Source organism: Tyto alba, unplaced genomic scaffold, assembly GCF_018691265.1.
Source record: "Tyto alba isolate M040663 unplaced genomic scaffold, T.alba_DEE_v4.0 Super-Scaffold_13, whole genome shotgun sequence".
NCBI lineage: Eukaryota > Metazoa > Chordata > Aves > Strigiformes > Tytonidae > Tyto > Tyto alba.
Genome location: NW_024881275.1, coordinates 44495568 through 44522573, shown reverse-complemented (window position 1 = coordinate 44522573; position 27006 = coordinate 44495568). Strand labels below are relative to the sequence as shown.

Sequence of the window (27006 nt, the reverse complement as noted above, 5' to 3'; positions counted from 1 at the left end):
ACTTCGCTGGTTAGGCCGCAAAATCTCCCCATTGTGATACAATTTCTACCCAACAAGTGGGCTCCCATTGCTGTGTGCCTGGTGCGAAAAGCACTGCTTTTTATTACCAGCACAGTGCTGCTGCAAAGCCATGAAGCTACACCTCAGCCCAGAGGCTGTTTTAATGGCTGTATCTCTGTGAAATGTCGTCATTAGGAAATTAGTATTTATTTCCAACACTGTGGTGAAGCAATTTTTTGTTTTCTTTTTAAAAATCGGATGACTGAGCTCCGAGATCGAGCGAAGCTTCCTCACAAGAGGTCGCCGAGGGTTTCGGGGCGCCTTCCCCCCCCGCCCCCCCCCCCCAACTCCGGAGCTCTGCACCGATATCGGGCGCGAGCGGCGCGCGCTCCAGCCTCCGCGTCCGGACCCACGGACAAAGGGGACCGACACAGATATCCACCAGCCCAGGTGGGACACCCACCCACCCACCCGCTTCGCTCCACTCCGCGTCCCGCCCCCGCCGCGGCTGGTGCCGGGACTCGAACACTCAGCCCCTCGCCGCCTCCGCTGTCGGCTCCGACTGCGCATGTCCAGGAGGCCCCGCCCCGGGTGGGGAGGGAGAGGCACGTGCCGCTCGCATGCGTGGCGAAGGGAGGGGGTGGGGTCGGTCCCCGCTCCCCCCACCCGAACCCACACACACCCGAGCGCCGCGTTAGGTTCTGCTGCTTTGCCGCAGAAGATGGGTGAGCAGAAAGTGAGTGCCGGCGGCGGCGGGAGCCTGCGCCCCCCCACCCCCCCCGCGGGGCGCCGGTTGCTGCGGGCGCGGGCGGCAGCTGCGGCGGTAAGTAGGGGACGGCTCCTGGACATGGCGTGTTCCGGTGCTGAGGAGTTACGGTGCGTTCATGGTCCCTTCTGTTTCCCGTTGAGGTAATCCTGTGTTGAAGGGAATCAGAGAATGGTTTGGGCTGGAAGGGACCTCCAAAATCATCTATTTCCAATCCCCCTGCCGCGGGCCCGGACACCTTCCACCAGACCAGGGTGCTCCCAGCCCCGTCCAGCCTGGCCGTGAGCCCTTCCAGGGCGGGGGCAGCCACAGCTGCTCTGGGCACCCCGTGCCAGTGTCTCACCATCCTCACAGTAAAGAATTTCTGCCTTATATCTCATCTAAATCTACCCTCTTCCACTTGAAAGCCATTGCATCTTGTCCTATCCCTACACCCCTGATAAAGAGTCCCTCCCCACCTTTCCTGTAGGCCTCCTTTAAGTAATGGAGGCTGCTAGAAGGTTTCCCTGGAGCCTTCTTCAGGCTGAACAACCCCAACTCTCAGCCTATCCTCAGAGGGGAGGTGCTTCAGCCCCCTGTCGTCTTCACAGCCCTCCTCTGGATGCGCTGGAGCAGGTTCATGTCCTTTTTATACTGGGGGCCCCAGAGCTGGAGACAGTAGTCCAGGTGGTTCTCAGGAGAGTGGAGTAGAGGGAGAGAATCACCTCCCTCGACCTGCTGATCACACTTCTCTTGCAGCCCACCTTGCATCGCACATACGTTGCAGGATGCAGTTGCCTTTATGGTCTGCAGGTGCACATTTCTGTCTCAAGGTCAGTTTCCCATCCACCAATAACCCCGAGTCCTCCTCCGCAGGGCTGCTCTCAATCCACTCACCGCCCAGCCTGTATTTGTACATGGGATTGCCTTGACCCATGGGCAGGACCTTGCACTTGGCCTTGTTGAACTTCATGAGGTTTGCACGGGCCCACCTCTCCAGCCTGACAGGTCCCTCTGGATGGCAGCCCTTCCCTCCAGTGTGTTGACCGTACCACACAGCTGGGTGTCATCGGCAAACTTGCTGAGGGTTCCCACAATCCCACTGTCCATTTTACCGACAAAGATGTTGAACAGCACCAGTCCCAAGACCTAACTAATTAATAAAAGCATTTTGTATTTTTTTTTTCTTTTTTTTTTCCTGTGGCTGCTGACCTGTAATTCCATTGTTCCCTTGGTATCTGCCCCCTCAGGGAAATGACTGAGCAGCAGAGATGTGCCTAGCCAAGGGCTGGACTTTTTGAAAATGATACCTTCTGCAAAAAGTTCCGACTCCGTCTTTTGGCTTTGAGTCTAGCAGTCCAGAAGGGCTTCTGTTACTGTGTCGGTGAAGACTGTGCTTTCTGTATCTTGGAAGCTGGTTTGTCAGTAGGGTCTGGATAACTAGCACTGCTAATGGCTTCAAATGTTCAGGTATCAGACGTTTGCTCTTCTAGTTAACTGTTTGCGCACTGCCATTTTGTACTTGTCTGTTCTTTAGAAGGTGAGATGTGAATTGTCAAAAAAGTGTGCTTCTGGTAAACACTATGTGAATTTGAGTCTGTCTGCCTGCTTTATGTGAGATTAGTCTCTTAGAGGAGGAGTAAATGAGGCCTGCAGCTGTTGTGGGTGCTCTAGGAAGTTCCCGAGTGGTGTCATTGATCATATTTGAGTTTCGATGCTGCTCAGAGGTTCTGAATATGGTAGTAAAATTGCAGTTGATACTGTATTTTACAATACTTTGCTAATTTGCTCTTGCCACCTGTATTGTCGTAAGTACTCCTTCAAACTCTGGCAACTTCACTGTGTGGACAAGTTCAGAAGATTAAATTGATGGAGGCAAGGATGTCCTCTTGTTTCAAATTTGAGCTGCATATGAAGGCTAGTATGACACAGGATTTTGTCCTAGGCCCGAGGCTGCTTCAGAAACTATGTTTTGCATCCAGTCATGTCATAAGACTTAAGTATGACCTTGAGCAAGTTGCTAACTTGCTGCTTAAACAGAACTGAGGTAATTGTTTAATTTATCAAAGTTTGCTCTAGCTTTTATGAGGTGCCCTTCTGCTTCAATGGGTGCTATGTGATGTTAGTTAACAGCTATTTAGAGAAGGGTATATTGTCTAGTTCTATGCTCCTGGCAAGGCTACAAGCCATCACATGTTGCAGGGCTTCCTATCTTTTTTCCTGTTGTTGTGGTTTAAGCTCAGAGAGCAACTGAGCACCATACAGCTGCTTGCTCACTCCTTCCCCCTCAGGGATGGAGAGGAGAAGATATAACAAAATACTTGGTGAATGAGACAAGAACAGGGAAGGATGGCTCCCCCATGATGGTCACGGGCAAAAGACAGACTCTATTGGGGAAGGAAAAAAAAAGAACATAAATGTAATTTGAACACCACCAGCATCACTAATTTGCCAATCAAAATAGAGTAGGACAGTGAGAAGTACAATGACATCTTAAAAAACACCTTCCCTCCACCCCTGCCTTATTCCTGGTCTCAGCTTTGCTCCTGATTTCTGTACCTCTTCCCCTAGCAGTGTAAGGGGACGGGGAATAGGGGTTGTGGTCAGTTGATCATCCACTGTCTCTACTGCTTCTTCCTCTTCAGGGGGAGGAATCCTTACACTCTTTGCCTCTGATGTGGGGTCCTTCCGACAGGAGAGTCCTCCACAAACTTCTTTGATGTGAGTCCCTGCCATGGTCTGCAGCTCTTCACGAGCTGCTCCAGTGTGGGTCCCTGCTGTGGGCTCTAGTCTTCCCAGCAACAGACTGCTCCAGCACAGGCTTCCCTCAGAGTCCTGGCCTTTTTTGGGTGCAGCCACCTGCTCTGGCGTGGGGTCTTCCACAGGCTGCAGGTGGGCATCTGCTCCACCATGGACCTCCATGGGCTGCAGAGAAACTGCCTGACCTCTCACCATGGGCTGCAGGGGAGTCTCTGCTCTGGTGCACCTTCCCCCCATCTCCCTCCTTTCTTCCACTGACCTTGGTGCTTGCGTAGGTATTTCCCTCAACTCCTCTTCCTCCTCACAGGTCCTCTTCTTAAATACAGTATCGCAGAGGTGCAGCCACTGTCACTAATTGGCTCGGCCTTGGCCAGAGATGGGTCTGACTTGGAGCCAGGGGAACTTCTAGAAGCTTCTCACAGGGGCCGCCACAGTAGGCCCCTGCCACACACAAGCCCAGCACACATATCCTTTTATGTTCTTCATACCTTTTGCATCCACCCTGTTGCTTTAAAAATGCCGTGCATTTTTTTTATGCAAAGAGTGTATTGAATTCAGAGAATAAGGATAGGACATAAAAGCGAAGAGCAGTAGGAAGCTCATGGATAGCAGCAAAAATGACTTCTGTAATAAACCTGCCATAGTATTTTGAAAATGAATTTGAAACTAACCTCATGCTAGCCAGAGAGAAAACTACAAGAAAATTCTCTGTAATAGGATTCTAAGAAATACCACATCCATCAGTGGGCAATAGATTTAAATTGTCTTTAATGTAGAAATACCAAGAAGCTTTACTAAGCTTGGTGCTGATGTAATTCTTTTATGAAGTAACTTAGAATGTAAGCCTCAACTGCTGCTTGTGTTGGTAATTTTTCTAGTGCCCTTTTTGTTCCATGTAGTTGCAGTGACTTTTGAGAAATTCCCGTTAAGGGAAAAAATGGCAGCAGGGCAGTGTTTTGAATTTGGCATGTGTCTTTGCGTCTTCGGAAGAAAATCCATATATTACATATTAGTGATTAGGAAATTACATTTGAAAATATTGTATGTTAGTGATTCCTAAAAGCTGCATTTCTGTTCTGATGGCTTGTGCATTGGTGCTTAAGAAAAAAAATCTGTCTACTGCTGGTGGATATTTTTAGGCCTCTTGCATCTATGTTTGTAGAAGGTGTCTAAACCTGTTTGGGTTTGACCAAACCTGATGGAATTTCTATTTTAAAAAAATGGTTGCTTACTTAGAAAAAGCCATAGTGATCCCTGTTTGGTCAGTTGCCTTTAACTTCAAATGTAGTGGAAAACCTTGTTTGATAGCTCTGTCTTCCACTTGCTGCGTAAAAGCTTTCTAAGTATTCCTCACATGTAGATCTTTTCCTTTAATTGTACATAGCTATAAAACCCAAAAACATTGTTCAGTAGTATGTACAAGATGACTAATTTTTTTTTTTTTCCATATGGTGTGACTGAGTAAGCCCTAAAATCTTAGCTGAAAGAGGATTGGGAGTTTTCTTGTTCATCTAGTTTGTCGGTTATGTTTATTGGACCTAAGGCTTAACTGTGGGCTGTCTGACATGTGAAAGCAATTGCCTCTGGTCAGTAGTGAATGCAGAAGCAGCTGGTTGGACAATGGCATTTCATCTGCTATTCTCAAGTGTACAAAATTGTCTTTGATCTTCTTACTTTGTCCTTTATTTTTACTTACATATGTTGATATGCTTTGTGCTATGTTCATACAACTTGACTTGGCTTTAAGTGCCAAGCATTGATGTGTGTTTGTCATTCTTAGGCTATGTGACTGGCTATTTAATAAAATTAGACTTCATAGTCTTATTTAATTTGAAAGTGTATTTTGATATGCTTAACTGTTTTGCCTGCTTTTTAGTAGCTGGACTAGTACACCACAGAAATAACGTTGATTCTCTTTCTCACCTGTCAGCAAGCTTTCTTTTTTGAGGTCCCTTTTAATTGGAAGATATAAATTATTTGCCAGAATATTCTACCACTTGTGGAATAAGTTTACAAATTGCTGTTACAGCTTTTTTTCTGTATATAGAATAAACTGTCAGCTTTGTTATTTATCCCTAGCTTCTGTTGACAACAGAAAATGCTATTTGTTCTTCTGCATTAACTTCTATTGGCTTTTTTTCCTTGCTGGTTCTTTATTTGGTTGTGCAAGTGATGGCTTTCTCATGTGGAGAAGTCGTAGGTGGCAGAATGTGGTGCCGGTAGGTAGTCTAGTTTGACTCGGGAGCTGCAGTAGCATGGGTAGCAAAACATGTGAAACAGTGGTGTATCACAGAACAGATCCTTGATTTGTCTTAAGCTAACAACTGGAGAGCTTTAGTTTGGTGGAATGCTTCTTGGACCTTTGTTATTCTTTTCTAACAAAATATATTTGCTAATCCCATCAGAATAAGGGTTGAATTCACCACAAATGGAATGAGTATGATGAATTTCCATATATGTTAAAATGGTGATGGTTAAAAACATTGCAGAGTTCCTTTACAACTTCTCTCATTTGTTTTCATAATTCTAGGTGTCTCTGCAAAGCATTGTCTCTACTCCAGTGAAGAAAAATGGTGACATTCACAACCTCATTGACATACTACAACAGACAATAAAAATGTTCAGGTATATATATTAAGGCTCATAGGGTGTGGTTGGGAGGGGAGCAACTTTCCAGTTTTGTTAGTGTCAAGCTGTTTGGGTAGAGTGTAAGGGATGGGTTATAAGAATCAAGTTTAAAATGTATCTTCATGTTGGTACCAGATAGAAAAACATTTTAAGTTTCTCTCTAGTTGAAAGGTCTGGTGTGGTTTTGCTTTTCACATGAAAAGCAATGGTAGGATTTGAATTGTGTGGAAGAGAGAATCCAGATTTTGATGCAAGATCTCAAACTCCTGTTAGTTGGAAGTAGCCTGTCTTTTTTAGACTTCCAGTCTGCTTGGCAGACTGAAAAATGAGACCATCCTGATACTTGAGAGAAAATTCTTTGCTTTTTCTTCAGTAGTTGCAAATTGTTGGGCTTAAGTTAAAAGTCAGACTTAGTTTTTAGAGCATCTACTGTAGGATGAGGTTTAGTTTCCTTTAGCCTATCAGTAAGCCATAAATCGTTTGGTTTTCTGTTAAAGCTGAGCCAAGTTAACTGCAGAAATGGAAATCGTTCAGCAGATCTTTAAGCTGGCTTCTTGAGAGCAGTTTTTAGTGTCAGGTGAAACTATTTTATATGGAACTGAATAACTGCCTCCTTACAAACATCTAGCAATCCCTATATAATTGAGAGGGAAATCAAGGCCTTTTGGCATGGAACAATGTTACCAAGTACGTTAGTTCTGTGCAAGTTTGAGTATCATGGAATTTTTATTGCTTTTGGTGTTCAGTGTCTTGATGTAAAGTCTGCTTAGGAGAGGTGTCCATAATTCCTAATGTTTTTTCCCTTTTGACAAGGTGAAGAGCAGTGACAAGATATCTAGTGGACATGGCAAATCATGTTTGGGCAAGCAGTATGACCTTCAGTTTAAAAGACTAGTCTGCATTGTTTCCAATACAGATTGTAGCAGTTTCAGTTCTCTTATCAGGTAAGATCTTCTAATGCAATCACCGATTTGGAGAAAGGATGTGGTGGTCTGTGTTCTGTGTTGGCTGAGATAGAGGCGTATGACCAGCTGTATTTGGTGAGAAGAGGCTTGGAAACTTCATGCTCTGCAGGTAACTTTATCTGTAAATTTTTGCAGCTGAGTAGAAACAGTTTTAAACTGTTAGTTTAAATCTCAACTGAAAGTGAGATTTTGGTAATGTTGCAAGAAATGCAGTAAGTGTAAGGTAAATGTTGTGTTTGATATAAGTACGTCTCTGGTCCCTTCTTCTAGGGTACTTCATGGTCTCTGTCATATTTACGTTCTCAACATTACATGGGAAAGAAGTGATATTACCCACAGAGGTTGCAGGTGGAGAGTGTCTGCATAGGATAAAATAATTTCCTTTTTCAAGGCTACTGCTACATTAAACAGTACCTGTTCATTGATGATGTGCAGCTCTTTGAATATAAATTGTAGTGCACACATGTGTAATCATTTCTTCGCTTCTGAAATCCTGATGTTGGGAGAAACAGGCCTTAAAATGAAATCTGGCTTTTAAGTCGGACTTCACCACCTATCCAACTTTTTCCCCTTTGAATTTAAAGGATGTGCCATGTATCACTGTGCACTTGTCAAGCACAGTGACGTTTTAATTAACGTGATGTGTCAGAGGTAATAGCCATGATTAGGTAAGGTAATGAGTTGTTACAAGTGCATAGCAAAGCCATGGAGTTTTAGTACTGGTAGTTTATAAACCAATTTTTAAATGTGAATACATCAAATTGTTCTTACTTTCTATTTTTGCTTCAGAATTAGGTTGATCTGTGTATTAGTGCTCTAAAGAGCTCTGAGGATCTGCTGAAGCTTGCTGAACCAGGAGGAAGAGCATGCAGAATGCTTTATGGTAGAAAATATTGACCAGATGTGCAGATGTTGGTATTTGTCTTAATTTGAAATATCCTTTGCATTACTGCACTGGGCCTGCAGACTTATCAGGAATACTGAGAGAAAGAATAGAGATGCATGTAAAAATTCATATAATGCTCTGTTGAGGAGGCCAAGTCAATATAATCTTGAATTTTTATGCAGTCTCCAGTAAAATAAGGATTTTTCTCTTATTCAGAATGGGGGGGGAGGGAAAGGAATACCTTCTCCTGGATGACGTGTCAGTGTAAAGCAAACTTGCACTCATGCTGGGTAAGCGAATTCAGAAAGTGAGGGTGAAACAAATCTTGACATACCTGAACCAAGACTTGCAAAATATGTGACGGCCAGCACTCAGAGCCACGGCAGGTGATCTGTCAGTTTCACAGGACTGTTACATGACACTGGCACAGAGTCTCTGTATTCTCTCTGCAGCCATCCATGGCTGACAACATGTTTGTTTTGCAGAACTTCAGGCAAGCTGTGGATCTTCAGTTTGCAAACCTGATCTCTATAGCTGCTCTGAAAGATCTTGGGAAATTGAATTCAGGGCAACTCTTCCTCTATTCCCCAAAACCTTCTAATGCATTCGTATACTGTGCAGACAAGAGCCTGGTTTGGGCCTCACATTGCTGTGGTAAAGTACACATTATTTGTATTGGAATCACAGACTTGTAAATAATGAAACATGTATCTTAACTGGAAGAACGTAGTTACAAACAAGACAGCTCTACATATACACTGACTGCATACACTAGAGTTGCTATGATGATCTCCATGTTAGTAGTGGGGTCAGCCATGCCAAATCCAAGATGCCATTACTTTTGTCTTTCTGCATTTTAACAGGAACAAGGGCACAAATTATTCTAAAAGGGCGAGCAAGAAAGCTGTCTTACCGTGTCAGTTATACCTTTTGGCAACCTGTTTGTGTGCTGATGTACATCCTGAGTGTCAACTTTGATTTATTTGCCTTGAGGACTGACAGTTCCTAAACTGAATATTTTCCTTAGCACTTCAGTTTGAGTTGTCCTTTCTGTCTTGTCATAGTGATGTGTAAAAATCAAGTTAGCTCTTGAACACTATACAGAATGTAGCTTTGTATTTCTTGTAGGTTGTTTCTTTTCAGGTATCTCTAATGCTTTTTTTTTCAATCAGATACATTAAAGAAAGTTATTTGAGTGTTTGCTGAGGGGGGAAATCTCTTTCAATTTGGAACCTGAGACTTAAGAGACTGAAATCCAATTTGGTGAACTCTTAAAGTCTAGGATTTGAAACCTGTGTTGTACTGTCTTGCACCTGTAGATGTGCCTTCAGATATGGTATTTTACGGTAATGTTGCTTTAGCTATTAGTTAGCTGAATCTATTGCTTTGCTCGTAGGAATACCAGGTATTCCTGAAAGGTCAGCTCTAGCCCTGAATCTTTCATTAGCACAAATTTTCTTTGGATCCTCTAGTAAATCAGTACAAGACAAACTAGCATAAGACTAAACTGAGATTATTTTAACATTTTTTTTTTCTATGATAGGTTTTTGGTGGCTTTATTCGCTGAATTGGCTTACCCACAAGTCAGAAAAACATGAATGGCAGCACACAGGAGGGTTCAGTAGTTGGCCAGAACGTGATTTGACACTGCTGGGCAGCTCATTTAAGATGGGCTGGTACCCTTCTTTGTCGGTAGCCTGGAAACAAACTAAACGGAAAGGAATTAAGCTAGGACTGTCTTGCGGAAGGCTGTTCATTGTCCTGGCTACCACATATTCCACAAAGTGTAAAGGTTATGAAGAAGGCTTTTAAGTAGCTCTGGTCTACAGCTGCAATGTAGGAAAATCAGTCAGTAGTTCCTACAACAACTTTATTTTACCTCAAAACAAAGCTGCCTCTTAAGCTAATTTATTTCTAAACACTTGGTTTTTCCTGCTTCCACTTTAGGAATATAAAATTAGTTTTATAGCAGGCAAAAACTGATTTATTTTTTTTCATTAAGTGTGCTTTGTATGTAATGAAAAATCTGAAAGTCCTCCAATTTTGTTTGACTTTAAACTGGGAAGCCACCTGATGTTTCTTGTCTCCTCCTTGGAAGGGAGCGTATTTCAGCTGAATGGCAGCTAGATGAAGTAGCAGTGTTAAATCCAGCTTGGACTCAGCAGACCTAAGCCATCACTACTTCAGCAGTAATATATTGTCTTAGGTTTGCTGTTCTTCTTGGTGAAGGATAGGAATTTGGTCTTTCCAAATGCCAGTTCATAATTATCTTTGAAATATTCCATCACCACTTCCGCATCTACTTCAGCAGCATCGTTTAGATACTGGGAAAAACTGTTTTGTGGCTTTGAATAGTGACATATGGAGAGAGTGTTTTAGGTAGTGTTGTTGGAATAGGACAGTAACTTCCAGAGGAAAAGGTAAAGCAAGTCCTGTTTTTTCTTGTTTGTCAGAGTATACCTCCTATGATGTATAGCCCAACAAGTCAGGTATGGTTGCATGCTACTAATAAGTACTTTACAGTTTGACAGAAGATACTATGGTCATTAAATCTTACTGACTCGGTTGTGTAGTTCTTTGAAAATGTGATGGAGAGTTACTGAACTGATCAAGAGAAGTCTGAAGAGGCAAAGTCACATCTAGGAAGTTGAGTCATTTGGAATTGGATTGGTGTGGTTCTTGAGATCACTTTTTTCCTAGGTGATACATTGTTGCAGTTCTAACCAATGCTATTCCCTTGCCTTATGGGAAAAATTATTTTGAAAATGTTAAACACATTTTGATCTTCCAATCTAAGCAATACAGCTGAGATTGTTCTCAGCCTTCTTGCATGTTAGCACCATTGATACTTGCATGGAAATACTACCTACTTTCTCTCTTCTCTGACATGCGTCAAGGCTACGAGACACCTCACAGAGAGGTACAATACAAAGTCTGTTGCTTTTGTGTATTTGAATTAATTTTATCCTTGAAATGCATCAATTTTGAAAGGGTCATAGTCAACTTAAATCATTAAATTCATTGACTCTTTCCTAAGTGGTGGTTGCAACATCGCAACTTTTGAGAGAGAACTAAAAACTTATATGCTTCTCACATAGGGTTTTTTTCTTGCTGACTCTCAGCCTTTCCTACCTTAATAAAGAGAAAGATAGGTTTAGTGCAGAGAAGTAGAGCTCTGCAGCAGCTGTTATTATAATTACAAATATTCTGTTAGGTATGTATATAATTAATACAGTATATAATTATTAATAAGCTTCTGGTTTATTACTAATACCTGATGGCTGAAATTTAATAATGTCTCAAGATGCCTTGGTCTTTTTGTCTCATAATTTAATCTTCTTGTTGTTTGCTTTTTTAAGTACTTCACAGACTCTTGCTGTTTAATTTTAATTTTGAGTGTAAAAAGTCTTATAGCTGTTGAAACATTTCTGGTGACATCACTCTTGACTAGTGTCAGTGAAATTGCTATTTCTGGTAGCTTTTCTTTGAACTGTGTCTTCAAACTATTGTTCAGAAAGCAAAACTCTACTGTTTCAAAATAAATGCTAAAGCCATTTTTCTTCACCTGGAAGAATGATAACTACATTCTGAGAATCTGACCTGGTTCAGAAAACTTGCTGTGATGTGCATAGTGTTTTGAAAAAACAGCTCATGAGGTGTTTCTGGCATATGCTGCTCTTATGGACCAAACAGGTTGGCTTTCAATTTACGGGTTTTCAAGGAAGGGTATGGTTTGTCTAAATTCTTTGAAATTTTGTATAAAATGAGTAATTGCTGGAGAAATTAATCTTTGCTTTTCCAAGGGTAAAGATTTAGTGTCCTTAACACATCAGAGGGATAGTGGCAATGGTAAGGATCTTAATACTTTCCATCTGTAATAAGCATATTCTTACTCTTCTAGTTTCTTGAAATGCTGTGTGATCTAATTCTTTTGAACCAATTGTTGCTGGTTCTCTGCCTAAGACTGGTGCCTAAACAAAAGTTAAAGTGCTGTCTGGATCTGACTACTTGGTGTTCTCTTACTGCTAATGAGAGGATTATTATTCCTTAAGAAGAGATTTACTCTGTCTTGCCATGCAGTGGAATCTGCTAGGCAGCCCATACTGAATTTCAGGATGTCAACTCTGTCCTGGGAAATCCATTGACCTGTCTCTCTTATGATACTCAGTTCAGTGTCATACTTGACTTCTATCCCAAAATAGTAATGCTTGTCACTCTCAGCATGCTTGTATTTTTAATATGGAAGTTGATATGTCCTTCCCAGTCTTCACCACCTGCTTGTTTTGTTTTTCACTATTCTTTAATGTGCCTGTAGTTAGCACACAATCTCTCTTACATACTAGTGAAGTACTTAATACATATCACTTCCTGTGAGCTACTAGATGTTCTAAAGGTGCCACAGATCTGTGAGTGTAAATCAGATACAAGTGTTTGCAGTTAACTTTCTTTTGTGGTGTGTATATTACTTTCTAGTTAAGAATCTATTTTTTTAAAGTAGGAGTTGGGACCTGTGTAGTGTCTGAATTAGCGTTGGTCAAATTTTATAGTCTGATCTGATGTCTTCAGGATTAGAACTGTACAAGGGACTTTCCACCTTTTTTTGGTGGTGTAGTTGATGGAGTATAGGAGTGTCTTAGGAGTATTCAGAATGAGGACTGAGTTAAGATTTTCAAAGTGGAAATGGGAGCTGTGCTTCATTGTATCTTGTAAAAATGATCTCATACTTGCATGTTCCAAAGCAATATGGTGCCTGTAACTTAAGCACTTCTTCATCCTCACTTCATAATATCAGGGGTAGATATGAAATCGGAATATTCAGCTTGTTCACTGTTATTTAAAAATGCCTTCTGATCAATATTTAACATGTAAAAATGCACTTCGGAGGAAATGAGTGGATCTTGTCAAGCAGAAGATATTTGGGACCTTTTCAAATGAAAGGTTTAAGTTTCAGACTTCTAAGTATATAAAACATGATCCTGATTCTGCTGTGCTTTAGATTTTTCATATGTCCTGATTTTGTGTAAAGTGATACAGGTTTTGTTTTGTCTCTTATCCAATTTTTTTTCACTAGTAAAAGAAGTTTTAAGCTCTTCAGTCACTTCTAGTATTTCTTTGCCTAGTAGTATGGAACAACTGGGAGCTTGTACCATATTCCCTTTGAGATAGTCACCTTAGCAAAACTTTATATTTTGGAGTCTGTGCTAATGATAAACATTATCTATTAGAAAAATGTTCTGGTCTTTGATCTGTATTTTTGCTAACAGTTTGACGTTAATGATACAGATTATCTGATTGCTGTTTTTCAAAATAGCTGTAGGACTTAATGCAAAATATATTTTGCTAGTGCTTTTTTTCTTGTCTTTAGAGTTGTAGTGGCTCCAGCATTCTGTGTGTCTCTGATACGAAGGGTCAGTGACAGCATGACTCATCTGATGGTGGATTTCACTCTTGAAAAGGCACACTTGAGGCTCTGAAGTTTTTGACAGGTGAAAACTGTAGGCAGTGACTTTAGTTTGTTACTACGTGAATAACTTACTATACTCAAAACAAAAACACCTTCTTGCACCATGGTGACTAAACTTCTCAGCGTACCTAAACTCATTCATTGGATGTTATGCTGAACACCTTGACTGTTCAGTAGTTTTATTGTTATTTTCTGAAGTACTGTGTTATGTAGAAATTAACACTGATCTCAGAAGTGAGAATGAGTTTTCCAGACTCTGTTTTTTCTTGAGTTGTCTATAAACGAAACTTGAGTCTTCTTTTGTGAGTTGTAGGAATTCTTTCCCCTTCTTTCAAGTCAAAGGATGAAAAGGAAAGAAAACTAGGTAACTGCTGACTGGCTAGTGGAAACTATTACACTATTAGTTGTATGTAGTGGTGGAATTAAACTTAAGTGATATCGTTTGAGGGCTGCAGGTGTACTTACCTTCCTGAGACTCAGATAAAAGTTTGCTGCTTAATATTCTTCCTATCTAGTGTTATACTAAATGTAGGTTCATAATTGTAAGTCCACTCTTGTCTAGCATGTGCTTCGTACTGCTTCCAGAAAGGGATCAGCCCAACTTACTGACAAAACAAACATCTGGAAAATGTGATGCAAATGTTCACTCTAGAGCTAATGCAGTTTCCTCATATTGTAAAAGGCATGTTGTGTGAGCCGACACAGGCAGGATTCAGGAGCATCTGCAAAACCACAGATAAAATGCAAGGAGTAAGTTCATTCTTGTTACCTTGTGACCCAGGGGATCTCCACAGCAGCACCTGGGCAGAGGCACCCAAGTGATGATCGAGGCACCATGGAGCTCAGTCCTTGCTAACCAGAAAGGGGAGAAGAAAAAGATCTCGAACCTGCTGCTTTTGCCTGTATCTATCAGGGATTTTTGCAGGTGTAGTTTTCCACTGTACATTGATCTTTCCCACAGCAGGGCAGGGATCTCAAGCATGTTCAAATACGTGCCTCTGAGTCTATCACAGGCCTGTGTTATCTAAATGCAGATGTTCCACCTGCCAAGCACACAAAGCTAAACAACAATTAGTATGATACATGTGTTTTTTGACACCCCAGCTGCAAATCAGTTGAGCACATTTACAATCCTCCCTGCCAACCTTCTGCTATATTCCCACACGTGTTAAGTGCAAGTGATATGCTGAGTCTTCTATCATGCTTTGCTAATGGAGTAGATCCTCTGAAACGAATGAGTGTTACTGGACCAAGAGCAACTTCTGAAATCTAAATCTAAGGAGAACAAATTGATATTCAGTCCATTCTCTTCTTTAAACTGATCTGTATATTTGTCTTCCTGCAGTACGTAAAGCTCCATAGCTAGATGTTGGAGCATGTCTGGTTGCCGATAACTGCATAAGAGTATCGTGGAGAATGCCTCAAGATGACAGCAGAATTGATCACTTTGTACTAGAATATAGGAAAACCAGCCTTGAAGGGCTTTCTTGAGTGACCGATGAAGATCATTGGGAACTGATAGACTATTAAAACTACTGAGTGTACATTGTCAAGTAAAGGTGTTTTATACTTCAAAACCAGGAATACTGATAAGTTTTGCCAAATACCTGTCTTCCTGTGTGTAATGAAGCTTCCATTGTTTCACATTAGTCTTGAGGTGCTTTGGAAGATAACAGCTCTGCCTTTTATTTTGACTTTGAGGTTTTTTTTAAAGAAAAGATGTGTTAATGAAGCTCACACTGATATTTAAGCTTTTTTTTTTGCAGGTGGAGATAAATGGAAGACAGCTACATGGAGTAGATAGTAGTCTTGTAAAAATGGTCAGTAATTAATATCAATTAAAGTTTTCTAAACATTCCCTTTTTAGGCCTGAAATTTGATTCGAAGTACATGATTTTCAGAGTACGAGCTTGCAACAAAGCTGCGGCAGGGAGTTACTGTGATCCTGTGATTCTGGAAACCAAAGGTAAAATTTGAAAGACTCTAACCTTAGAGGTAATGAAAACCTTGCAGTTACCGTTCTGCCTTCCTGTGCGAACTTGTGTGTTCAGTCTGCTTCTGCATGACCCTGCTGACACATGTGTCCAAAGTGAAAGGAAACCAACCATTTCTGTAGAGGATTAAGAAGCTTATTGGCACAAAGTTGGCCTTTTAGCATTCAGACACTAAAAATGAGATAGTGACGTAACTTTCTCCATCAGAGCCTGACACTGGTTATTTTGAACCGTGGGTTGTGTATGATGTGCTGCTACATCATGCCAACGTATAGCAAGAGGAGATGAAAATGGTGGCTGAGCGTTGATAGGACTCTTAGGGCATCTGAAGAATGTAGTTGACTCGTTATTGGTACTTGGCGTGTGGCACGTAATGGCTTTCTGTAAAGCGAAGGTGCTAAAAAGGATTTTTTTTTGGCTTTGTAGCTGTAGATTCTAATTACTGTCAGTATTAAAAAAATAGTTCCAAATTGCTACAGTTATCAAATCACTCTGTTAGAAATAAGTTGGTCTGAGGATGGTAGATTCCTAACATTGTTTTGTAAATAAACTAGAAGAAAAATGTATTGGAAGCAATGTTTTGTGACAGAATACAAATGTTAACTATTATGGTGGAGATAATGATCCCGAGGTGTTAATTATAGCCAAGTCTGTGCTGTAAAGGCCAAAATGAGTGATGTGAACTGAATAATTAAAATATAAATTCTGTCACTTGTGTATGTTACTTCGTAAAAACAATGCTATATGCAATTTGAATGAGCTGATGGACATTCTGGTAACTTTTTCTAAGACAATTTTCCTATGCTTAAGCAACAGTCATTTTCAGATACACAGTATTAATTTAATAGCCACTTACATTCCGTACTCCAGTACCAGAAAAATAATTCGTATTTTGTTTGGGCAGTTATCATGCTTCCCATATTTTCACTATTTTTGTGTGAACATTTAGTTAATTTTCTTTAATAATCAGCCCATAAAAACACAGTATGCTTGTCCATGTGTTTACCTTACTGTTTTTCAGACTTGTGTACTGTTGAGCTCTAAACTCTTAATCTCAAGTATACTTTCTTTCAGAATCAGACTATAGTATCTGATGGTATTAGGACACTTACAGAATAGTATGTAAAAAAACATCATTAGGGAACTTGGAATGTTGTAGTAGTTTTGTTTTCTTGGATGACGGTCTTGGCTGCAACAAATACCAAGTCTCTCCTAGTTGCATGCATCCTCTACCGGTTTTGTATCTGCAGTTGACTTCACAGTTCAACTCTGCCTGTGCCTGTGTGTGCTACCCTGTCAATTTAGTATTCTCCAAGAAACAATCCTTATTAGTCATAAAAACCTTGTTGAAGAATCAGTGCTGCAGAGCATGAAAAATAAGCATACCTTTTTAAATCGTTCACGATTGTAAGAATCTTAGGGAGTAGGATCTAACTAGCAGAAAGCACTAGCTGAAATTAACTGCTGATACTGCAGCATTCTAAAGATGAAAAAACTTTGACGTGACCTATGCACTGAAGATAGATAGTTGGGCTTTATTTAAAGGGCTCCTGACCTTGATTACAGGCATCAGACTAAAAAGCTGCTATTTCTATTAAGTTGAATAGTGTTCTGCTACAATTTTGCTACTGCTTCTATACTTTTCTATGAATAGCCACCATTGGAGGAGAGAGCATTATACCATTTAGCTACCTGCATTTTGCCTTGACCAGCATTTGTGTTCAGTTTGGACCCTACTTCAGCTCATGTGAACTTGAAAGTTGAAGGTACCTATGTTGAATGGGATCCTATAGGAGGCAGAGGCCAAGGAAAAATAAAAGGGAAGGAAAATAAAAGCAGGTAAGAATTTTAAACTTTTATGTTGTCTGGTATGTCTCATCTGGCACTTAAGGGAAGAAGGCAGTGGGGAATTAAAGCACTTGAGTGCAGTGGGACACTAAAGAATTTTCTTTCAGAAATCTTTCTCTGGCAGGAATTTTAGTTTTTTATTTCCCTTACGCTGTCATATAGATGCAGAAGCTATTTATGGAAGCTATTAGAAATGTGTCTTAATCATTAAACAGAATTTAATTATTTTTAAAATGTATTTGTTAGGGTATTGTTAAAGGTACAATAGCTTGTAGATGTGGTGAGTTGACCCTTGACTAGCCACCCAGTGCCCACCAAGGTGCTCTATTGTTTCCCTTCCTCAACTGGACAGGAGAGGGAAGATATGCTGAAAGACTCTGTGGGTCAAGATAAGGACAGGGAGGCCACTCCACAATTACTGTCACCAGCAAAACAGACTTGAGATAAGGAAATGTAAATTAATTTATTGCCCCTCAGAAGTCAGAGTAGGATAACGAGAAATAAGACTAAAATCTTAAAATACCTTCACCCCAGTCCTCCTTTCTCACCAGGAATCACTTTGCTCCTGACTTCAGGAGGTTCCCCGCCCTGAGCAGCACAGGAGGATGGGGAATGGGAGTTAGAGTGAGTTCATCATGCTTTGTCTCTGCGTCTGCTTCCTCCTCACACTCTTCTGCTCCAGTGTGGAGTGCCACTCAAGGGAGACAGTCCTTCATGAACTGCTCCAACATGGGCCCTTTCCACAGGCTGCAGTCCTTCACAGACTGCTCCAGTGTGGGATGCAGGGTTGCATATTCTCACTCCTTTCTCCCAGCTGCTCTTGCACAGCAGTTTTTACCCTTTCTTAAATTGTTATCACAGAGGCACTACTGCCATTACTGATGGGTTTAGCTTTGGCCAGCAGCATGTCTGTTGTAGAGGTGACTGGCACTGGCTCCGTCTGATATCGGGGCAGCGTTTGGGATCCTTCCAGCCCTGCTGCTACCAAAACCTTGCCTCATAAACTCATTGCAGTAGGTAAGGTAAATGTCAGCAAGAAACTGATGTAATTCTATGTTTAGTGGTGTTGCAGGTCAGTACTGGTGAACAGACTTCTACCATAAGAAATGAGGAAGAAGTTGGCCACGCTGTCCTTATGAAAAAGCTAAGATTAAGTAAAATTGGTGATGTTTGAATTTGTTGATTCATAGTGATCATTGGTGAGGAAAAGGTACCAATAAAACAAACGAGATAGCAAAAGGTAACAGATAGTGGAATATAACTTGTAAAAGCGACAGCCCTAAGAATACTTAGAAACTATTTTCATTGAAGAAAAGTAGTTGAGTAACTTCAACAGAATTCTTGGTAGATTGTTGAGTGTTAGGCACCTAACATGTGCTATTTGGAATCACTGAATAAATACAGTCGGATGAACATCACTAGATCAGTCTACTCTGGCTGAGCCTTGAATAGATCAAGGGCTGAAGAATGCGTTAACTAGCTGGGCCTCTATTCCAGGCCACTTTCATGGGAGGGAAGGAATATCCTGGCATCTGACTGGAATTTCCTGTGGTGCAATGAGCTGCAGGTGCCTCTCAGCTATCAGTGTGCAGCCCTTCTGAGAAGAGCCTGGCTCGATCTTCTCTATACATTCCTGTTATGTCATTAAAGACAGCAGCTGGGTCTTGTCTTCCAGAGGCTGATTGCCATCCTCTGCTCCAGTCTCTTAATTGCGTTGTTGGCCTTCCAGTGGACTTGCTCTAGCACGTCAGTGTGTAATCCTGAGGAGCTCAGACCTGGACACAGGACTTCAGGCTCAGTCTGACAAATGCCACTTCGAGAGGGAACAGTTGCTTGCCTTGGCCTCCTGGTTGCTGTCTTGCTGCTACAGCCCAGGATATGGTTGGCCACCTCAGCCACGGGCACAATGCAGTGTTGTTGTCCACCTGTTGTCAGCTCCTGTTGTCCACCAAGACTCCCAGCTGCTTTTCTGCAGAACGGCTCTTCCCTCAGTTGTCCCCCAGCCTGTCCTATTGTGTGGGGGTTCTCTTATCTGGATAACACTGTCCATAGCTGTGAGACTGGTTTTCAACTGGTTCTGTATACAGCTTATGACCCACTATCCAGTGTATAATTCTTGATGTGGGAATGGATCAAAAGCCTCGCTAAACCAAGGTGTGAACAGTGTTTGTTGCTCTTGCCTTGTCCACAGAGCTGGCTGCTTCTTCCTCAGAGTCAATTAACTGACTTCCAACTTGGGCTTTTCCATATTAAGAGCACTGCTTTGGGGTAATTCATGAACCAGTATCTTCCATACAGGCGTACACTGCCAGAAGCACGGTAGAACAAGTTTTAGTGGCGTCTTAAGAATGGGGATGATTTAGTGTAGTAAATGAAGAGTTGTTTAATGACTACTTATTTCTCTTGACAGTCACCTGAATCCTCTGCTGAAAAGCAGTAGAAGGTAATAATGTATCTCCTATTCCTAGGATCTAGCATCTAGTTTTGTTGGGAGTCTGTGCTACTTTCATTTGTTTAATGTAGTGAGAAATAGATCTAATAGCCTTTATCAGTAATCGTACATGTATGCTTTTAAAAATTATTTTTAAGTTTAATTATGATTTATAGACATTATGTATATATTTTCCAGTGACTGGAAAAGAGCTGTCCTGGCAGGATGTGTCTTAGTGTGTGGGAGACCTGATTTGCAATGGTTGGAAGAGCATTGTGTATTCTACTGTTGATACAAAGATCCCTGTTAGTTACAGATACATTGATCCTTACCTAACTTTCTGGCAGGTGGTGGCATGCTAGATTATTTTACAAATGCCGTTAAGAGTTCCTTTCTGAGAACTTTAAAATATTTTTTTTAGTTCTTACTTTTTGAATCTGAAAGCCTTTTTGTGTCTCAACTTGTGGTATAGCTGTTAGTAGACTTCAGAGGAAAAGAAGTGTTTTTACACTTTCTGAGAGGATGAAGTTTAGCCTGATGGCATGTGTAAAAAGGTTCATGGCAGTTCAACTTGCAGAACCAATTGTTCAAATGAGAGCGCCTCTTTTTTGATATGTAAAGGCACCTAAAATATTCCCCTATTCCTTGGGCAAAAGTGAGTATTACATACTGCTTGGAATATCTCTTATTTGCTGGAATGGATAAGAAAAACTGAGACTAACTGCAGTGCTGTTGGCAACAATCCTAACCATAAAATGAGAATATCTGACCTCTGAATAGTAACTGATGCATTTCTACCGCTATGCTAGCTAATGAAGACTGTGCTGCATTGGAGAATGGGCACCAAACTGACTTTCTGCTATAAAATTTCTTGCCTTTCCCTATTGGAAGGGAGACTTAAGCACTGGGGGGAAAAAAAACAATAACTTTTCTCAAACTTTAATGCCAAATATTTAATATCATTGTCTGAACTGTTAAAGGCTGTTGCATTTTGAGTGGATAAAGCACATGCAGCAGCCATTTACAGAAGACTTGGACAAATTAAATGATATTGAGGACCTTTTAATGTCTTATGAACTTGGAGAAAATACTACCAAAGCACCTGCATTTTTATGGCGATTCTCTAAATGGCCACACTGCTTTCTGCATAACTCATTTAGACCAAATCTAACAGAAAAATCATAGCAGCTTCTGCTGGAAGTGTGAATGAATGATCTTTGATGCACTTGAAACAGGATGGACTCTGCAGAGTGATGTTTTTCCCTGAAATTATGTTTGTTGGCTTTTTTTTTTTCTTCATGCAATCATTTGTTGCCTTTTTCTTCCATAAGTAAACTACAGCTTCCTCCATGTTATCAAAATTCAAAAGCAGTTGTACACCTGCACAATATACACTTACCCATTTCACGTAACTCTTGCAAGCAGTTTAGAAGCTTAGCTGCCTTCTAATCAAATTAACAAATTTATATGCTAAATAGCGATGCTTTTCGTCAGTTATTTCTAGTATACTTCTGTAACTGGAATAAAATAATACTAGTCATGAAGATGAACCAAAGATTCTAGCATACTTGTGTATGACAGCTTAATATGGCTGTTTTGATTCCCATGTGACTTTATTTTAATGAAGATATTGTGCAAAAGGGACATTTTCTGAACCTTTATGAAATAGTATCTGAGAACCATTCCAGAAAACTTGAAATCAGTGTTGAATGAATCAGGAAGGAAACAAGCTGAACTTCACTTTTTAGTAGACATTTAGCTTTACCAAATTGTAGCAGAAGGAAAAGTTGGAAAGAAAACTTTCTTTTGTGTATGGTAAGTCTGTAAGGCTAGTGTATGATGGACTATGGAGGATGAGGATTTGAAAATGACCTCTCACGCATGTATTTCAGACACATTTGTACTTTTCAAATTTTTTTGTCAGTTAAACTGTAAACTTACTAGCTATTTCTGACAAGTTAAAATTCTGTGCTACTGACTGCCTTTAAAATAAAAACCAGACATGATTCCCTGGCTACTGAGGTTTAATATTCACTGTCATTTGCAAATAGCTTTCACTTTGTTTAATGCTTAAATTGCTGGGAATTGCTTCTGAGGGCATCACTGAGATAAAACAAAACGTTTGAAAACCATATTAGGTTAAAATTATTTTATGCAACTGATTGCTCATTAGATGAAGTGTGTCTTCATTTATTTTGCTGTTGCTTCCTGAGAATGCTTTTGAAAATACAATTGAAAATCTAAGTCTTTCTTGAATGGGATTAGACTCTTAAAATTTATAATGACTCTTGATGATTTTCTGTGTGCTTCTTAGCACAATGTGTTGACAGAATTTTCTTTTCTGTAGTCTCTGATAGAGTTAATATAATAAAATAATTCATACTCTTCAACCTACTTCTGGTGCTTGATATTTTTTTTTGTATTTTGCAATAAAAGTATCACAGTTTTATTTTGAATTTTGAAATAAAAGTATCACAGTTTTATTCCTTTCATTCTTCAATGGGTTATACCTTTTCCTGGGATTTCAACCATTACTCATACAAGCCATACACGTGCTGAAAAACCTACCTGTAACACAGTTGATGTTATTTTCCCATACACTGATATTTAGATGCCAGTGAAAATTAGGCATTTTAGCATCGAATATTATCACTACATTAATATTTATGTGAATGTTGTAGCTGATCTACAAGACTTACTGGAAATCTTATGCAGAAGACCAGAAACACAAAGGTTCTATGTAGTACAGGTGAAACTGTTTTATACAGGCATTCATTCAAACTATGTGCCATAAATCTGCTTTTTCTCCCCTTACCTTTCTCACTACCTCTGAACTTGTTTGTTACAATGTCATGTATTTTTTTTCTCATTATCATCTCTTCTCTCTCAGCTCTTGTGCATGTATACTGTTAGAGGTGTTAAATGACTGAACTAATGTGTCATTTCAATAGCCTAAATATGTTTATTGTACCCTAATTGACTTGGGAAAACTTGGTTGAGTGTGCATTTCTGTAATTTTGTCCAAATCTCAAACAGTTATTTTCTTCTTAGGAGTGGTGTAGAGTCCCCAAAGATGATGCATCTTAGCACAAAGTCCTCACTGAGGGCCAGGGATTCATTTATTGGTGAACCATGCACAATGTTGGGTAAGGTGAACTTTTTACTTCTGTTAGAGGTGTAATGCTGTGGAAGGGCAGATTAAGTAAAAATTTGAGGGAAAATTAGTGATTATTCAGGGCTGTGTACTTGATGCCATCATTCGCAGAGATGGTTTTGCCTACATAACACCAGAATTTTGTGCTACAGCAAGTGTCTTCAAGTCTGTTGAAGCTCTTTATTACAAATCTCTTAGTGACTGACATTCACTGATTTGAAAATATGAATTGATGTTAAATGTATCTTGTCTCAGTGTAAGTAAAAACTGCCTCACTATTCTATTTTATATTCATTTTCTATTTTCTTGTACATTTTTTTTTCCTTATAGTTCAGATGTTGGTATTTTGAAGCCTTCACCTTAAAATAAAACAGAAGGCATCACTAGGACCTATAAAGAAGCAAGCACTGTTTTAGCAGCTAAATGTGGTTTTGGTAAGGGACACTGCTGTTGGAATTGGAGAGCATTACTGGGAGGTGAGAGCCCAGGACTGCAGATGCTACAGCGTGGAAGTATCATATGGAAAACTGGGGAAATCTGATCATTTGGGAAAGACAAAGTCAGGCTTGTGCAACCATATCAACAACTGACTGTGGACCACTTTATTAGCAAAACATAATAATAAAACCAAGACTCTAGGTATCCCAGACAGAATAGGAGTATAATCTGACTTAGATCAAGGTAAATTACAATCTTGTGAGATGTAGCTAAAAGTTTAGTTAGCTATCCATGTCAAGTTGAAGCAGTACAAGGCTAAAGTAGTATGTTACTTCCAGATCAATAGAGTCCCTTATGAAAATAAGGCCCAGAGCTGTTTATATAATAGTGCTTGTAATGTCAAATGACATGGGTTCATCTATGTGACAGAGCTACTAACTGAAAATTATTCAGTTATGTGGACTGTATTTAGTGTGTTCTGGAAGCCTTTCCCGGGGAAACAATCAATTTCACAAGAAGTTAAGCAGCTGCAGCATATAAACATGTATTTCAGCTTGTTTTCTGCCTCTCTTTGGTCACCCCTCGCATTTTGTAATGAAGACTCAAAGCATCTGTTACGCACCTTCAAAGCAAAGTTTACCCAACCATTGTTACCAGGCTTCATGGTCAGTATCTATAAAATTTTGTTCCATTTCTAGCAATTAATTAGGCTTACTGAAGACTTAATTGTGTTTTTTAAAGGAGGAAACTGGGAGCACTGTTTTTGGCTGACTAATAATTTTTACAAGTGTTTAACTGTTTTCTTTTTGATTTCATGTGGCCCTCATAATAGCACTCCAGTAGGAGAACTCTGCACCTGGATGTCTCAGCTATTCAAACAGAAATAATTAAATTTTTGTAGGATAAATTAATAGCACATTCCAGTAGCTGACAAGCTAGCTACAGTAATTGACGTGAACTGATGCAGATAGCAGCCCAAGATGCTGTGAGCTGTCAGAGCAGGTGTCATGAGACAGAGCAACACCAGATGCTTCCTTTTGAGATACAAGACTAGCTTTCAAATCTTTAAAAGCTCAGTGGGATTTTCTTGCCAGTCATTTCACTGATCTCCATAACTTTTTTGTGGCTCTAAGCCAATCAGTGAACACTCGCTGCAGTTCTAAAGACTCAAACTATGCATAAAATGACCAGGAAAAGGATTCGTTACTGCATATTGTTTTTCCTCTAATGATGTAAGTAATTTAAGTAACTAAATTTGGAGACCTTTGGCACCTATGTAAGGTGCCGTCAAGTTCATCACACTCTGGGAGCAGGGTATAGATCTAGGAAAACTTAAGAATCTGGAGGAGGCTAGCATGCTGGTTCATATTATCAACCCAGCTGCCTAGGCACTGATTTCTAGCCTCTTGTAATTCAGCTCATAGAAAACACAGCATGGTAATTTTAACATGTGATTAGGCCAATTAATAAAGTAATTCTTATTTTGGACATGGAGGAGGAATGGGAAATAGTAACTTGCCTAGGCAGCCTTATGTCTAGCACTTCCAAACACCTGATTTTTCACTTATATTGGACAGAATTCCTTTCACAATTTCTACTGTTGTCTAGATGTACTGACAATAGGAGTCTAGATTTTTTTTAACGGCTATTTATTTGTAAGTGATTAAGCACGTTGCCTTACTGATTTTTTTTAACATATGGGGAACAGAACAGCTTCAGAACTGTTGGGATGTATGTGTAGGTCATCCCTCTAGCATTTCTAAAACTGACTCATTAACTCAGTTCCTAAGGTATCCAGGGAGACATTTGCTAACCACACCATTAGTCTGCATCTCATACAGCCCCTAGTACTTAGTGGCAGCAGTACTGCAGATACCGCTTGGGTTAGCCTGAACAGTTAAAATAAAAATGACAAAGCTACTTAATTACAGTTCTCAAGTTTATTCATAAACATGGAGATACATTCTTTCATGGAGCTCAGTTGTAGAATAGAGGTCACTGTCACCTCTGTCCCTGAAGCTTCTCAAGACTTAATTTTTTTTGCTGTGCTTACACTGACATAATTCTGCCATGTCGTACTAAAACTAAGCACTGCTTTCAGACTCTGGAGTATAGTGAGAATATTGCTTTCATTGTCATCTTAAGTACCTGCTGCTAGCACTTGGGTCTTCAAAGAAGTGTTCCTCTTAGGAGCAAGTCTTTTAGTATTAGATCTTGGACTTGGTTGTAAAATTAGAGTCATAAAGCATAGTTGTGAAGCATCATAGACTTTATAGTCTAGCTTCTTAATGCAATTAGAATGTTTTACAGAGTGCTGAGACGAGAGAGCAAGAGCGAAAACAAATGGAGCTTCAGGATAAGTTCTGTGTTAGTTCCGCTGTGGGACAGGAGAAGGGAGATGCAGATGTTTCATAATGTTCAGAATATTGATGATTTTTTTCCCCCTTCCCTTAGATATGGTGTGTTAGTCTTACAGTGACTACTGGATTGCAGGTGCCAAGCTTTGTGGAAATGGCCCAGAAAAGTGAAAATTAATCTCTTCAACAAGCAGCCTGAAGAGTATTGCCTAGTAATGTCTATTAAACACTAATATTGCTGAATATTTTTTTTTCTTCTAGGTAGCTGCTACTCAAAGAAGCTTGTGAGCATTGAATTACTCTGGGTTTGTTACCTACTGCTGTTTAAGGCCTGGGTACTGATAGTGCAAAGATTTCAGTCTAAAGTGTTAGGAACCTACTGTGACTCCAGCCAGAAATGTCAGACAAAAAACAGAATTATTGCCTATTTGAAAAGTAAGTGGAGAAACCAAGAGCTGTAACTATGTACTCTTCTAATACTGTATTTATGGACTCTAATAGTTTCTTACTAATATTTTTCTATTAAGAATAAAATAAAAGTCACTTTCTTAGCTCTCCTAGCATGAATTACTCAATTACATATTTTTATTACTGTACTTCCCATTAGAACTTTTGATACCAAACATGCGTTTCAAAAGAATATTGATTTGCTAGCCTAGCCTGGCAAAATATCACAGTGGTATGATTTCAAAAGACTATTATAAGAAGTTGTAGGCCTGATATGAAGAAACAGCAGGGCCAGTCTCTGATTGTTTATTTTTTTTTTCTGATACAAAATCCTATTTCCCCTGAGTAACTCATTTAAATAGCATGTTTGGAATTTGGCTTCCATTTATCACAAATTACAGAAAATGTGAAAATTTAATTGTATTTAAAAACATTCTTGTGTCCTTGGTGAAAAGATGGATTATGATAGCCAGCTGTTGAGCTAGGAAGGTAAGAGGTTCGGAACCAAAAATCTAGAGCTTTTTAAAACCTATGGCATGGTAGGGCTCTCAGAAGCTCTGAATTTTGGGTCATCTTTTGCCTTTCCAGTTTTGTGACATTATTCTAATTGAATTCTGATAATGATCAATTCACATTGTTCATCAGATGCGAATGACAAATTGAATCTTTGTTGATAGCAAAGGTGCAATGCAGCTGAGGCTGGGAATGAAGCGTGAGAGCTTCAGTTTAAATGCATCTTCATGGAGAAGATGGGGGCTGGAGGATGCTATTGCTAGAACATCTTTCAGCTTTTTCTCAAGGCAGCTTCAGGGCTGGCTAAGATTTCTCAAACAGCTGTGTCAATATCAAAGTTGGCTTTGAGCAGAAGTGGCACTAAATTCCTCCTCAT

At 40.0% G+C, this 27006-nt stretch overlaps 1 protein-coding gene across 3 annotated transcripts; it reads left to right on the top strand.

Annotated features, from left to right (window-relative positions):
* Window positions 1–614: 614 nt before the first annotated feature.
* FSD1L (fibronectin type III and SPRY domain containing 1 like) lies at window positions 615–26221 on the top strand. 3 transcript variants are annotated; one of them, XM_042788023.1, is made up of 10 exons: window positions 615–823; window positions 6036–6130; window positions 7078–7207; window positions 7369–8274; window positions 8470–8638; window positions 15316–15414; window positions 17155–17281; window positions 19701–19733; window positions 22773–22867; window positions 25932–26221. In XM_042788023.1, exons 4-10 carry the CDS (start codon window positions 8236–8238, stop codon window positions 26129–26131), a joined length of 762 nt encoding a protein of 253 aa, XP_042643957.1. In that variant the 5' UTR covers window positions 615–823; window positions 6036–6130; window positions 7078–7207; window positions 7369–8235; the 3' UTR covers window positions 26132–26221. The 3 variants fall into 3 exon arrangements, 1 of the variants encoding a protein (XP_042643957.1); XR_006164872.1 differs by lacking the exons at window positions 19701–19733; window positions 25932–26221 and adding exons at window positions 13350–13470; window positions 23206–23221 and having other exon boundaries at window positions 7078–8638; window positions 17168–17281; XR_006164873.1 differs by lacking the exons at window positions 17155–17281; window positions 19701–19733; window positions 22773–22867; window positions 25932–26221 and adding exons at window positions 13350–13470; window positions 17097–17153 and having other exon boundaries at window positions 7078–8638.
* The last annotated feature ends 785 nt before the right edge of the window (window positions 26222–27006 follow it).